Source organism: Podarcis erhardii (assembly GCF_964252035.2).
Source record: "Podarcis erhardii genome assembly, chromosome: Z".
NCBI lineage: Eukaryota > Metazoa > Chordata > Lepidosauria > Squamata > Lacertidae > Podarcis > Podarcis erhardii.
Genome location: NC_138504.1, coordinates 38633711 through 38648531, shown reverse-complemented (window position 1 = coordinate 38648531; position 14821 = coordinate 38633711). Strand labels below are relative to the sequence as shown.

Genomic DNA, 14821 nt, shown 5'->3' with positions numbered 1-14821 from the left:
TGAATGGGATCCATTCCGGAGCCCCGTTCACATTCTGAATGGAACGTAAGACACGACGGTGCATCTGTATGTGTGCGGGTCGCGTTTTGCCACTTCCGCGCATGCGCATGACATCATTTTGAGCACCTGCGCATGCGTGAGCAGCGAAACCCGGAAGTAGCACGCTCCGTTACTTCTGGGTTGCTGCGGAGTACAACCTGAACGCGCTCAACCTGAAGCACATTCAACCCGAGGTATGACTGTATGTAAGTTTTTAAAATTGCATCAATATATTGCATTAATTAATTGCTTTTAACTGCATTTATATTCAGAATACAGTGGTACCTCGGGTTACAGACGCTTCAGGTTACAGACGCTTCAGGTTACAGACTCTGCTAACCCAGAAAGTACCTTTACCTCAGGATGAGAACAGAAATCGTGCGGCGGCAGCGGGAGGCTCCATTAGCTAAAGTGGTACCTCAGGTTAAGAAGAGTTTCAGGTTAAGAACTGGACCTCCGGAACGAATTAAGTTCTTAACCAGAGGTACCACTGTAGTTTTTAATTGCATTTATATATATATACAGTGGTGCCTCGCAAGACAAAATTAATCCGTTCCGCGAGTCTCTTCGTCTAGCGGTTTTTTCGTCTTGCGAAGCAAGCCCATTGATGGCTTAGCGGATTAGCGCTATTAGTGGCTTAGCGGCTTTTAGTGGCTTATCGGGTTAGCGGATCAGCTGATAAGCGGCTTAGCGGCTTAGAAAAGGGGGGGGGAGGAAAAAAACCCGCAGGAACTCGCAAGACATTTTCGTCTTGCGAAGCAAGCCCATAGGGAAATTCGTTTTGCGAAGCGCCTCCAAAACGGAAAACCCTTTCGTCTAACGGGTTTTCCGTCTTGCGGGGCACCACTGTATTACTTTTAATGTTTGCACATATATAATTATTTTTCCATATGGGATTATTTCAAATTGTTTTTAGTGGTGTTTTTATGGTGACATTGCCTCGGGATATTTTATGGGAAGCGGTTCATAAATGAAATCAAATCAATTAACTAAAGTAAACACAGGAGAATGAACGAGGAGGGCAGGGTTTGGCAGGAAAGATGAGAGGGTTGGTTGACAACAAGGGTGGGGAAACATTTTTGGCTCCATGGGGCAGATGCTTATCAGGATCTAGCTTCACAGACCAGATTTGACTGTGGGGTAAAGCTCTGAACCCCATTTTCCTGCATCCTTAAAATGTGGTGCCAGAAATGGACAGGCTTGGCAATGCAGGACAGGAGAGTGAGAGGAAGTTCTGGGGTGGCAATGTAGGGCTGGGTGGGAGTTACCAGTCTATTAGTGGCGCTGGAAGCCATAAGGATATATTGATGTTACCCAGGGACTATCTATAGGTGAAGAATATCAGGCCAAGTATTGAGTTTTCACTGGCTCCTCAGCTCTGTCAGGATCTGGCATGGTTTGGCAGCCCCAGACAGAAGAAGACAAAGGAGGAGCAGCAGATGGAGGGCTGGAAGGCTGGCCCCCAGGGATTTAGGCAGGAGGGAGGACCTTGCCTTGTGCCTCTAGATGTCAAAGAGGGAGAAGCAGAACTGGTGGCTCTCTTCTCCGCCTGTCTGAGAGCCAGTGTGGTGTAGTGGTTAAGAGTGGTGGACTCATAATCTGGTGATCCGGCTTTGCGTCTCCGCTCCTCCACATGCAGCTGCTGGGTGACCCTGGGCCAGTCACACTTCTCTGAAGTCTCTCAGCCCACTCGCCTCAAAGAGCGTTTGTTGTGGGGGAGGAAGGGAAAGGAGATTGTTAGCCGCTTTGAGACTCCTTCCGGTAGTGATAAAGTGGGATATCAAATCCAAACTCTTCTTCATTGGAGAGGAGGGGGACTTTGGCTAGCCAGAGGGAGGGGGTGAATAGGAGGAGGGGGCAGTGGAGCTGGAGGGGGTGGGGCAGGACATAGTCTTGTACCTTCCTAGGTGGGAATCAGACACATCTGTCCAGGTGGAATGCATGGGTGCATGTGCATCAGGCTTAGGATGGCAAGAGAATTCTATAAGCAACCTCACCCACCTCATATTTAAAAGCTCGGTGGGAGGGGTGTGTCATTTGTCGGGACACTTTTGTAGATTTTGCTTAGCCATGATGAACCCCTTGCCTTGCTCATAGGCCTTGGAATCTTGACTTTGGAGCCTTGCGTTTGTCACAGAGCCTGTACCAGCTTGAATAAAGATCTGCTCCTTGCTCTCAAGCAAAAGTTGCTATGGTCATGATTTGGGATGGGAGCCTGACAAATGCGGCCTTCATAGGATTGGCACCCTTTCCATCTTGTTTGGTGGAGAGAGCTCTGGTGAATGGCTTTCAGATGCTTGGTTTGAAGGAATTATATGAGTTAGAAGGGAACTCAGAGGCCATCTAGCCTGACCACTGATCAAGGCAGGAATCTTGCAGCCACAAGGGGAAGTGGGGAACCTCAAGCTTGGGCCCCAAAAGTGGCCCTCTTTGGGACTCTTCCCAAGCTCCCACCCCCATCCCTCGAAGGCCCTGCTCTGCTCTCTACTCAAAGAGCTTTTGCCTGCTTTTGAACTGCAGTTATGCCTCTTGCTTGCATGGATAGCAGTCTGTGAGATGCGTGCAGGGTTGGCTGCATGTAGAAACCTCTGGCTTTTACTGTACAGAGCTAGGAGCCACACCTGTTGCTCCAGCCACTGGCACATTGCCCTCAGAAGGTGTCACATGAGGGAATGTGACCCTTGGGCTAAAAAAGGTTCCCCACCCCTGAACTGCAGCCCCTCTGACAAGGCAATTTAGCAGGGCAGTTTGTGCGCTCTCATGACTTCACAGTACCCAAGGAGGCATTTATTGGCGACTCTGCAACTTCAGAAGGTGTTATGTGGAGAATGGGCCCAGGGCAGTGGCAAGCGGTCAATTAAAGCAGTGCTACTCCCAGTGTTGTTAACATGAGCCCATTCCCCCCCCCCACCCACAATGAATCAATCCTGAGCAGTGATAAAATGAAAGTGGATCCTGTAGAGTGATAACCGGGCATATCTCTGCTTTCTTAAAAGTTCTCTGCCTTTATGCTAATGTGACCATTTTGCCTCCCGTCCCCTCCCTCCCTGAGAGCCAGTGTGGTGTAGTGGTTAAGAGCAGTGGACTCGTAATCTGGTGAACCGGGTTCGCTTCCCCACTCCTCCACATGCAGCTGCTGGGCTAGTCACACTTCTCTGAAGTCTCTCAGCCTCACTCACCTCACAGAGTGTTTGTTGTGGGGAAGGAAGGGAAAGGAGAATGTTAGCCGCTTTGAGACTCCTTAGGGTAGTGATAAAGCGGGATATCAAATCCAAACTCTTCTTCCTCTTCCTCCTCTTCTTCTTCTTCTTCTCCTCCTCCTCCTTCTTCTTCCTCTTCTTCCTCCTCCTCCTCTTCTTCTTCTTCTTCTTCCCTCAGCGATATGCCGATACCCTCTGGGGATGCACGAAGGGACCATCCGAGATGAGGACATCACTGCTTCCAGCCAGTGGTATGACTCCACGGGGCCTCAGTATGCACGGTGAGCAGGATGACCTGTGGGGCATAGCTTCAGGGCAAGCTATAAAACAAAGCAGAACTAAAAGAAAAAATCCAGTACAGATTATACCTGCCATAATATTTAACAGGAGGGAATTCCAAAAGGTTGGTGTTATACCAAAGGTTCCTATATTCTGCATAACAACCTCCTGGAAAGGTGGTATCCATAGGCATTTCATGCAGAGCACAGTGATCAATCACGTATATTATGGATGAACCAATCTTTCAGATATTCTGGTCACAAGCTGTATGGAGCTTTATACAACAGAACCAACATCTTGAACATAACTTGGTAGCTAATTGGCAGCCAGTGCATTTTTTTCCCCGCAGTAGTAGAGCATGGTGGTGATATCCTGCCCCAGTGAGCACTCAAACCATGGCATGTTGCACTAGCTGCAGCTTCCAGACCAATCTCAAGAGCAGCCCCATATAGAACACATGAATTCTGTGCTCAGGCTGGCCTTGCATGTTCTTCCCACTTTCATACCTGATTTTTGAGCTCTGACATTATTTTTCTCTCTGTATCTCTCAGGTTGCTGAGAGAAGAGGGTGATGGGGCATGGTGTCCAGCCGGTCTCCTGCAACCTGAAGATGTTCAGTTTCTCCAGATAGACCTACATAAACTCTTCTTCATCACACTGGTGGGGACGCAAGGTCGGCACGCCCGGGCAACTGGGAAAGAGTTTGCCCGTGCCTACCGGATCGACTACAGCCGCAACGGGGAGCGATGGCTCTCTTGGAAAGATCGTCAGAACAAACAGGTGGGTGAGATGCGGTCAGGACATCTCTGAAGAAGAGTGGCGAGCCCTTGAAAATCTTCAAAAGTTACTAAACCTCATTAAAAATAATTATTAGGTCACCTATCCATGTGACCTCCAAACTCTCTTTAACTTCAGCCCTTGAACTTCTTGTTGCGCTCGGTTCAGACCAATCTCTGGATCTGTTTCTGGTTGAAAATTTGACAGCGGATGCCAAGGTATTTACTTTGAAGCATAGGAAACTGCTTTATACTGAGAGCACTGGCCTATTTTGCTCAGTGTTGTCCACACTGACTGGCAGTGGCTCTCCAGGCATAACCCTTGTTTTGATGCAACCATCATCTAACCTCCCTGCATACAAATCAGGTGGAATGCTCGTTAAATAGCCAATGTCATCTAATCCCCTTGCAAACCAATCAGGGGGAATGCTTGATAAACAGGCTGTGTGGCAGCAAAGTAGGGCTGGTGAGGGGTGTGGCATGGTTAGAGTCCTTAGGGCCAGATAGAGGGCCCCAGAGGGCCACATTTGACCCCTTGGCCTGCGATTCTTCATCAGTGCTCTAGTGTTTGCTGCTTATCAGATGCTGATTGCACAATAGCCTTATCATGACCTCTTTCCAATCCAGGTGATTCAAGGCAACACTGACACATATGACGTTGTCCTGAAAGACCTTCGCCCGCCTGTCATTGCCCGCTACATCCGAGTGATCCCAGTGACTGAGCAGCCCATGACTGTCTGCATGCGGGTGGAACTCTATGGTTGTGTTTGGTCTGGTAAGGACTTGAACTTCAGCAACTTCCCCGATAAGGCTCCAGGGAATTCTGGTTGTAGGACCCTGGTGTTTGTAACTCTTTGTATCAGCTGTCCCCCTCCCAGTGTCCTCCAGATATTTTGGACTATAACCCCTATCAGCCCTGGCCAGAATAGCCCCAACAATCAGGGATGATGGGGGTTATTGTCCAAAACATCTGGAGGGCACCATCTTGAAGAAGGCTGCTCCATATGGTACGTTGAGGTGGAGATGCTTGCTGGGTTCTTTCTTCAGCAGCACCACTGGTCAGAGTCCCAACTCGCACTATATAGCTGCTGACTCTGGTCTAGATCCACAACACTGAGCAAATCATTGCTCAGGTATCAGTTGAGCTGCCACCAGAAGGTTCATTCTTGCTGCCTGGCTTGAAAGCCTGTTTGTTTTCTGCCTTGGCCACCTGTGGCCAAGAAGAGATGGGAAAAAGACCCTTGTTCATCTTGCTCAGGTAGGTTGTGCAGGCAGAGGGCTCAAAAGCCCCCAACTGACCCCTAGTTGTCTCCTTTCCTAGATGGTTTGGAATCCTATAGCATGCCTGAGGGGGAGATGATTGCAGCTCCCGGCCACCCCATCGTTTACCTGAACGACTCAACCTATGATGGTTATCAGGAGCGCAGGTAAGAAGCGTCCTGCGTGGGTGGGTGAAATATCCCTTTCTCCCTCAGTTCTCTAAAACAGGGATGGGAAACCTTTTTCAGCCTGAAGGCCACCTTCCAAACTGGGCAATGGAAGGAGATCAGTGCCTGGGATTTTTTGGGTGCTCAGAAAAGGCATTAAATAGTTGGACAGCGGATGGACTGCACTCAAACTATGACAACAAAAATTGTGTGACGCAACGAAGCTGCATTTCGCAATCTGCATAACAGATTGAGAAAATATGCATATATGTTTTGCATAACTTATTTGACCTCTATTAGTCACAGGGGAGAGCAAATGAGTCAGGCTGCAGCCACACTGTCCAGCCACTGGAAATCTTAGGGCTAAACTGGGTGTGATGTTAATGGTGGGAATGCAGTTAAAAAGCACATTTTGTTGTCCTGTAAATGGCACCCTAGGGAAATCTTAAGCAGCCCCAGGACTAATGAGAGTGAGCGGGGAGGTGGTGGTGGTGGGGGGGAGAGGTTAGCTCTTTCTCTCACTGCCTCAGGCAGTCTCAACAGAAATCTCTTCTCTCTGAAGCTTCATTTCAAGAGACACTCCGCTTGGTTTGCACCAACAGAGCTTCTGATAGGGGATCTTGGTCAGGGGCATGACAGGGAGAGAAAGGGCACCTCCAGAGCGGTGTTTTTCATTCTTAAATGAGGGTGTATTCTGCTGTGTGCCATTGATGGTTTAATAGAGTATTTGTGCTGGATTTATACGGGACTGTCCACATATCATTCTGCTGTTTGAGTTGTTCCATGATGCTTCCCCAGCATTGCTTCATTATTGCCATCCGGTGGGGCACTCTAGTGCTATGACACAACAAAAGCGGGGCACCTCACCCTGAACATTTGTGGTATGAAAAGTGGCAGGATTGAGGTAAAAAAAAAAAAAAAAAAAAGAAAGAAAAAAAGGAAAAGTGGCAGGATTTCAGCAGGAAGTAGCATCAGTTGGAAATGAAGAAACATTCACAGGCCCATCGAGAGCATCAGTCATCATGAATGTACACTAAATAAGGAGCTCTTGGCAGGCCCAATGAGTTAAATTCCTCTTTTCCCACCAGCTGCTATTTGCATAACAAAAAAGATAACACACATTCATTGTCTATGCATGCAATTTAACAACCCATTTAGCTTTGCCCTTATCTAGCCACTTCCCTCTAAGCAGTGCTTTTCCCCCATAGAAAAATAGGTACCGGTACTCACCATGAAGATGTTATAGTAAGTGCTACACTTTTTAACAACAACAAAAGAGGTGCTGGTACTGCATACCCTTGAGTACCCCCTAGAAAAAAGCACTGCCTGTAAGTGTATTTTGTCTGCCTTCTTAACCCTCTCATATCCCCTCCCTTTAATGAAAGCTAATCATTCGGTGGAAAGGCGTGGCATGCCTTTGAAGATGGCACCTCTCAGTCTGGGGATGCTCCTTGCTGGCGTGTAACTGCAAATGCTCTCTTGCCAGGCTCCTGCATGGTGGGTTGGGCCAGCTGACAGATGGCGTCCTGGGCTTGGACGATTTCACCAAGAGCCACCAGTACCGCGTGTGGCCAGGCTACGACTACGTTGGCTGGAAGAACGACAGCTTCAGCAGCGGTGCTGTTGAGATGGAGTTCCAGTTCGATCGGCAAAGGAACTTCACATCCATGAAGGTATGGAACTGAGATTACTGGTCAATGGATACATCCATCTTTGATGTTGGTGTTGCTAAATACGTTTCTAGACAGAAGTTTAGATCTCATCCATAAAGTGCTGCTGAGTCGTTTACTGTTGGGTGCCTGAGCTCAGAACTGATGGACACTACGGAAAGTTCCTATCAGCCAGTGGTACTGAAAGGCTTGGCTATTTTAGAGAAATTAACACAAAAAATAAAGGCAGTCAGGGGACAAAAGATAAAGAACTCATTTGAGAAAACATAGAAATAAGAAAAATGCCTGCTCTCTGCCTCCAATGTACCCTAACACTAGTGGACCTTTTGATTATATCTTCACCTCAGAACCCTGTAACCCATATACTGTATATATATATATATATGAAAAAAGAAAGAGTTAAGATAAATAATAAATAAATAAGGTTACCAGTATTTATAGTTATTGAACTGTTTTAAGCCTGTTATGTTAATAACTCACTTTGCATCAGAAAAAGTAATAACTATGTTTTAAAAAACCAACCTCCATGAAGGTAGGGCCCTTGGCAGCCATGTTGCATGCCTCCTGCATTGGTAGCCATTTTATAACCCTCCCGGTCCTCTGAGGGAGAAAAGAGTCCTTGAACGTGGCCACTGCTGTTTCCAACTCCAGGTCCATTGCAACAACATGTTTTCCAAGGGAGTGAAGATCTTTGAGAGGGTGGAGTGCTTCTTCAAGCCACGGCTGATCGCTGAGTGGGAGCCAGACCCAGTGGGCGTGGACACCGTCTTGGACGACAAGAACCCCAGCGCACGATTTGTGACCGTCCCCCTCAGTCAGCGTGTGGGGAAAGCCATACTCTGCCACTTCTACTTTGCTGACACCTGGATGATGATCAGCGAAATTTCCTTCCAATCAGGTGAGCAGCCTTGGGAATAGCTTCATTTGCAAGTGCAGGATAATATTTTGCCTAGTATATACTGTGTTTCTTCCAGAAGCGCCTCAACAGCATCAAATTATTAATGATTATATTATTTATTGAGTAAAAAAAAGGTAAAGGACCCCTTGACGGTTAAGTCCAGTCAAAGGCAACTATGGGGTTGTGGCGCTCATCTTGCTTCAGGCAGAGAGAGCTGGCGTTTGTCCACAGACGGCTTTCTGGGTCATGTGGCCAGCATGACTAAAACGTTTCTGGCTCAATGGAACACCATGCCAGAAACGCCATTTACCTTCCCACCGCAGCGGTACCTTTTTACTTGCACTGGTATGATTTTGAACTGCTAGGTTGGCAGGAGCAGGGACTGAGCAACAGGAGCTCACTCTGTTGCAGGGATTCGAACCACCGACCTTCTGATTGGGAAGCCCAAGAGGCTCAGTGGTTTAGACACCTGCGCCCCTATTTTATTATTTATTGGGTTTTTGTACCATCCCCCTCCCACTTTATCTTCGCAACAACCCTGTGAGGTTGGTTGGACTGCGGGATATAAGAGTGACAGGCTCAAGAGAACAAAGTTTTAAATAGGTGTAATTGAAATAACCCCATTCTTCCTCTGCCAATCCCTGCCTTCCCACCCCTCTCCTCCCTCATCTTTGCTTCTCTTTGTGTCAAACGATGCATTGGAAATTTCCCAGGCTAGAGACCTGCTGTCTTATATGTCATAAAGCTTCATTGCTAAGTGGAGGTTATGAATTTTTGCCTCCCTGGGCCTATTCTAACACGCTGTCCTCTATACCACACTGGTATAGGTGGTGTGTGAAGAATTCAGTTTTCTTATAATGTAAGCTTTCATTTAAAGAAGTATCTAGCCCTTATGGTTGAAAATATGCATGACCAAAAAAAGGAAGAGGTCTACAGAAGACGGCCTGATCTGGAGTGCCATTAGCCAGTATGACCAGTCTGAGGCACTAGGGATAGGAGACCTGTAGTTGTTTAGATTTTGATGGAGTATAGCTCCATTCATCCCTGATGGTTGACTATGCAGGCTGCTGGGGCTGCTGGGAATTGGAGCCCAATAACAGCTGGAAGGCCCCCCTGTGGATAAATGAGATCTTGCTGTTCTCCAGCTGAGTGTCTGGATGGCCAAGTTCTCTCTATCTGCCTCCGCAGTGTGAAATGGCCAGGCTCTGAGCGACAGACTAATGTGTTTCTTGTCATTGCTTCTCCAGCAGATATGGATGTCAGTGACCCCATTATGGTCACTCTGGCCTCAAGCACAACCTCAGAGATACTCCCGTCGGAGGAACTCAACGCAACAGAAGGGACTTGGTGTAAGTATGAGGCCGATTGCTATGTCCATGGATCAGAGGTGCCTGAGGACGTTCGGTGGAGCCAGGGGCAGAGCTGAACGCTTTGGCTGCATGGTTTCAACGGCTGGTGGCTCCTCCTTTGCCTCCTCCTCACACCACCAATGGCAGGAGGCTCCATCAACCCTCCTTCCCCTCTGCGGCAAGAGGAGGAGGGGGAGAAGGAGCCAGCCACTTGAGCTGCACTGCACCATGCTGTGCTCTGCGCCTGTGGGATATTGGGGAGGGGGTGGCCTCTACCTCCATAATAGTGAGGGTGCTGAAAAGGACTCGGACCCCAAGGAGTTGGTGTCCCTGCCAAGGATTTAGGAACATCAGCAACTAGGTTGGCAAAGGTCATTTCCCCAGTTGAAAGCATCCGGGACTTTTTCAATTTAAAGGAATAAAAGCTATGTAGGCGAGATTGTTGCTTGTTCTACAACTACTGCTTTCACTGGCTCTTACTTTACTTTTACTCAGCTGCCCTGAGCCCGGTCTTGGCTGGGGAGGGCGGGGTATAAATAAAAAATTATTATTATTATTACTTTTCTGATCACGCTGCTCAGCATTTTTGTTGCAATATTTTGCTTAACATTCTATTGATTTTTTTTTAACCATTTGCATTCTGGCATGTGCTTTTATGATAGCATTTTGTGCGATCCACTTAGAGATTTTTTTGTATCGAGGTGTCCTTTTTTATTCTGCATTCATGGTCATTTTGTGCATTCTTTATATTGGAACACTTATACATTGTACTGATTTCATTACCATTCCCTGGGGCAAACATCCAGCTTCATTTTCAATCAGCACATGTCCTGTAACTTCCTGCTGAAATCCTGTAATTCCCCCCACGTCTATTGTGTTATAGCTCAAGAGAGCCCCTCCAGACACCAATAATTTAATAACATTGTGGAAGCATTTGGGAACAACTAATAAAGAGGAATGATGTTTTGATGGTCCAGTATGGCTGCAGCAGACTTGAGGCATCCTAAGCATCAAAACGCAAGTCACATAAATAAATAACTATTCAAAGTTAGCCCTAATCCAGAGTATACCGATTGAAAATAATGGTCGTGGCTAATTTATTGCATTTATACCCTCTTCCCCCTAAACAGCTCTTGGTTAAAAAAAAAAAAAAAAAGTAAAGTCCTTCTAAAACTGATTAAAATATTCTGGAAAAACTTGCAAACAAAAATAACAGAAAGCAGTTGCAGCTGAAAACATTCTAAAAGCAATTCGAATTAAAACATAAAAACCTAGATCCCTTAATTTCGTTGGGTCTGCTCTGAGTAAGACTAGCATTCAGCCTATTTAATTATTCTTATATCTACTGCTACTGCCTGCCCTTTCAAGGACCACTGTGGAATCTGCCACAAGTACAATTATTTGATTAGTGGACTGACTGACTGATTGATTGACCACCTTCTTGCCATTGCAGGGACCACCTCGCCACCTGCTGCAACGAGTCCCTGGGTGGCTCCGAAGGCAGAGGACTCCAACACCTCCAATCTGGTCAGCTGCCTTGTGGCCATTATCCTGCTGCTGCTTTTCGTCATTGCTGCTATCCTGTGGAGGCAGCACGTCCAGATGCGGCTGGAGACGGTATCTTGTGTCCTATGGTAGATTGTCTGGCTGCGGGAAAACTTCCTAGCACAGCCTTGTAAATAAGCCCACAAATGTTACCAGCCAGCAAACAAGCTTCCTCAACTATCAGAATGGGGGACAGAGGGCTCTGTTTCTCCTTCGCCAGCCAGCACACTCACCAGTGTAGAATTTGTTCTCACCAGTGGTAACCAGGCTAGTGCTTAAATGCAAGGCTGTCCTAGCAACCCAAGCTCATCCTCCAGAAAGGAGAGGAGCCAACCCCATTGATTGATTGCATAGGTATTCATAGGAACGTAGGAAGATACCTTATGCTGAGTCCAGACTATTGGTCCATCTAGCTCAATAATGCCTACACTCAGTGCTATTTTTCTAGAAAAAGAAGTTTTGGAACTCATCATGAACACCTCCTTGTTCTCTTATAACGTAATGGTACCCACCTGAAAGGTGCCTGCCTAGACTAACTGTCAGCAGTTCTCCAGGATTTCAGACAAGGACCCTATCCCAGACCTACCTGGAGATCCCAGGGATTGAACCTGGGACCTTTTTCATTCAAATAGCTGTGACCCTTCCTGCTTGGGGAACTGAGGAATCACATGAGCATCTCCCACACTGAGTATTCTAGAACTTGGATCGGGGTGGGGAACTGGATCACCCTGTGTGGGCAGTTCAGGACAGATGAAAGGAATGACTTCTGTTTCCTTCTTTGGAGGCTTTTAAGCAGAGCTTGGATGGCCATCTGTCATGTATGGTCTAGTTGATAATCCTGCATTGCAGAGGGTTGGGCTAGATGACCCTTGGGGTCCCTTCCAATTCTATGATTCTGTGCAGGATTCACTGTTGTAGAGATGCAGTGTGAGCATCTGGATGGCTTTCAAAGGGTGTTAGACACAATTATGGAGGAGGCAAGGAGGTCTCTAGTTTTGAGCATGAGGAAGTCAACCAGTGAACACCATCCACTAGTGAGCAACAATGGGAAAGGGCTATTGCATTCAAGCCCTGCTTTTGTGGGTTTACCAGTGGTGCTTGATTTGCCACAGTGGGAAACAGGACACCAGGATGGGTCTTAGTCTGATTCTTTAGGGCTCTTCTTATGTTCTCTTCACAACCAAGAGAATACCAGTCAGTCCTGAGCCATCAAAGAGCATTTTTGTGATGTTAGCTGCTGTGAGCCCGGCCTTGGCTGGGGAGGGTGGGATACGAATAAATTATTATTATTATTATTATTATTATTATTATTATTATTATTATTAACCAGTTGACCAGATAGACTATTCAGAAAGGCAGACTTTTGGCTGATAGGCTCACACACTCCTTAAGTACAAGGATAAGGTAGCAAACAAAAGAGTACAAGGATACATGCCCCTTTGCTTCTGAAATATCATCAGGTATTGACTGTACACTTTCCAGGATGATCATGCAGTCATGAGGGTTCCTCTCCCAAAAAAGCTCAACAGCTCTGATCAGTCCTCCCCTCCAAAAAACTCAACAACTTTGGTCAATCCAATGGGTAGATCACTGCCAGTTTTTTATAGTGGGAGTAGATCGCAGTCTCCTGGGAGTTGGACATGCCTGATGTAGAGGGTTCACCAGCTTTCTCCTCTCTGCCCTTAGGCTCCTCGGCGGATCCTGGAAGAAGATGCCACCGTTCGGCTGTCCTTTTACAGCTCCAGAATTGTCAATGGCCAGACACAGATCCACCAGACTAACCCCACCTATGAGAGGGTCTTCCCACTGGACCTGGAATATCACCAGCCCATCACTCTCCTTCAGAAACTGCCTGAGCTCTCCCAAAGTGCTGAGGACTCAGGTAGGACCACCTGCAGTGGCAGCAATGCATTTCAGAGCAGACAGATTGGGCTGTGTGGACTCTGAACTATGGCTGGCTCTAGCAATAGGTAGGGTGAAGCATATACTTATGTGTTCTGCCTCTGGCAGACAAAGATACCTCCTCCTGTATGGGGAGGGTTGTCTCTGCCCACCTCTCCATTGGCTGGAAGCAAAATCTTTTAGAGACAACCCCATCTCCAGTTTCATTTCCTGACATCTCCACGGCAGGTCGACTGCCAGGTGCTCTAAGCAAGACTAAAGAAAAGAGGCGGGAACGCCATCTTGGAAAGGATTTTGTTCTTTGTTCTTCCTTCATTCATTTGTTCCTAGCTCCTCTTTCTGCTCCCTTATGCTACTCCTACCGAGTTTTCACTCTCTCCCAGCTTCATAGATCTCAATTTTCCTTCCTCCTGGTTTCCATTATGTCAGCCTTTTTCGTGCCTACAGCCTTGGATGTTCTGTGGTGGTGGTGGCAGGAGCCTTGGAAAAGGGCTTGAACAAGGTGGAAAGGGCTTTTTTCAGGAGCAGAGCATCCCTGCATTTCTTGATGCTTCAGGCAATCCAGCATTTGCTGGAGATCAGCGGGGATCTGGCCACTACCCTATTCTCCTTATGGTCTGAAAAAAATCAGGAGTATGGAGGGCCAACCTGGACCTCAAGAGAAGGGGTCAGCAAACTTTTTCAGCAGGGGGCTGGTCCACTGTCCGTCAGACCTTGTGGGGGGCCGAAGCATATTTTTTTGGGGGGGGGGGATGAACGAATTCCTATGCCCCACAAATAACCCAGAGATGCATTTTAAATAAAAACACACATTCTACTCATGTAAAAACACCAGGCAGGCCACACAAATAACCCAGAGATTCATTTTAAATAAAAGCACACATTCTACTCATGTAAAAACACCAGGCAGGCCACACAAATAACCCAGAGATGCCTTTTTTGATTAAAGGGCACATGCTGGATTTAGAAGGCGATTGGGCAGGATCTAGCCCCTGGGCCTTAGTTTGCCTCCCCATGCTCAAGAGGGTATCCGACCCAAAATAAATTCAGGGTGGGGACCTTGAAGACCAGTCCAAAGGGTCTCAAGCCTAGGGACCTCAGGCCTACTCTCGCATACTAGTCCACCCAGCCATCACAGATTCTGTGTTTTGGATCAGGGATTGGCCCTAAAGCCCAGGAAAGTTCTTGAAGGCACTGATAACTGTAGTGGCCCATCTAAGGAAGAGGGCAATTGATTTCTTCCTGTACGTGGACAATACATTGTCCCAGTTAGACTTGCTCCTGCAGGCCGTGAGCGATGTAGCAGAGACCATAGACCAGGGTATCCAGTTGCTTTTGGACTACAACTCTCATCATCCCTAGCTACCAGGACCAATGGTCAGAGATGATGGGGATTGTAGTCAAAAAACAGCTGAAATTTGGGAAACCTTGCCCTAAACTGTCTGCAGCATCACTGTCCAAAGGCGGAGAGCTTTAATAGCTGAAAAGTGAGATGGAAATACCCGCAAATGAATTTAACAAAACAGACTACCAAACATGATGTGGTGGTGGGGGTTTTTTGGTCAAGGGAACTCTCCCCCCTTTTTGTTTTTCTTTTTTCCCCCAAATTTTTTTATTGGTTTTCCAAGTTTATAACAGATATAACACAGAGAAAAGAAAAAAGCATTACAATATTGAAAAGAACAAACAAACATGCAAAACACTTAACTTTTAGAAATACAATTTAATTTCCATTG

General features: G+C 46.9%; 1 protein-coding gene across 1 annotated transcript in view; it reads left to right on the top strand.

Annotated features, from left to right (window-relative positions):
• LOC309333854 (discoidin domain-containing receptor 2-like) overlaps window positions 1–14821 on the top strand; it is a 47909-nt gene that overhangs the window by 5930 nt on the left and 27158 nt on the right. Inside the window, exons 3-11 of the mRNA XM_081847826.1 lie at window positions 3418–3520; window positions 4070–4298; window positions 4922–5069; window positions 5616–5721; window positions 7208–7394; window positions 8043–8289; window positions 9537–9638; window positions 11092–11255; window positions 12870–13065. Of these exons, the coding sequence (XP_081703952.1) occupies window positions 3418–3520; window positions 4070–4298; window positions 4922–5069; window positions 5616–5721; window positions 7208–7394; window positions 8043–8289; window positions 9537–9638; window positions 11092–11255; window positions 12870–13065 (1482 nt within the window). The remainder of the gene's footprint in view (window positions 1–3417; window positions 3521–4069; window positions 4299–4921; window positions 5070–5615; window positions 5722–7207; window positions 7395–8042; window positions 8290–9536; window positions 9639–11091; window positions 11256–12869; window positions 13066–14821) is intronic.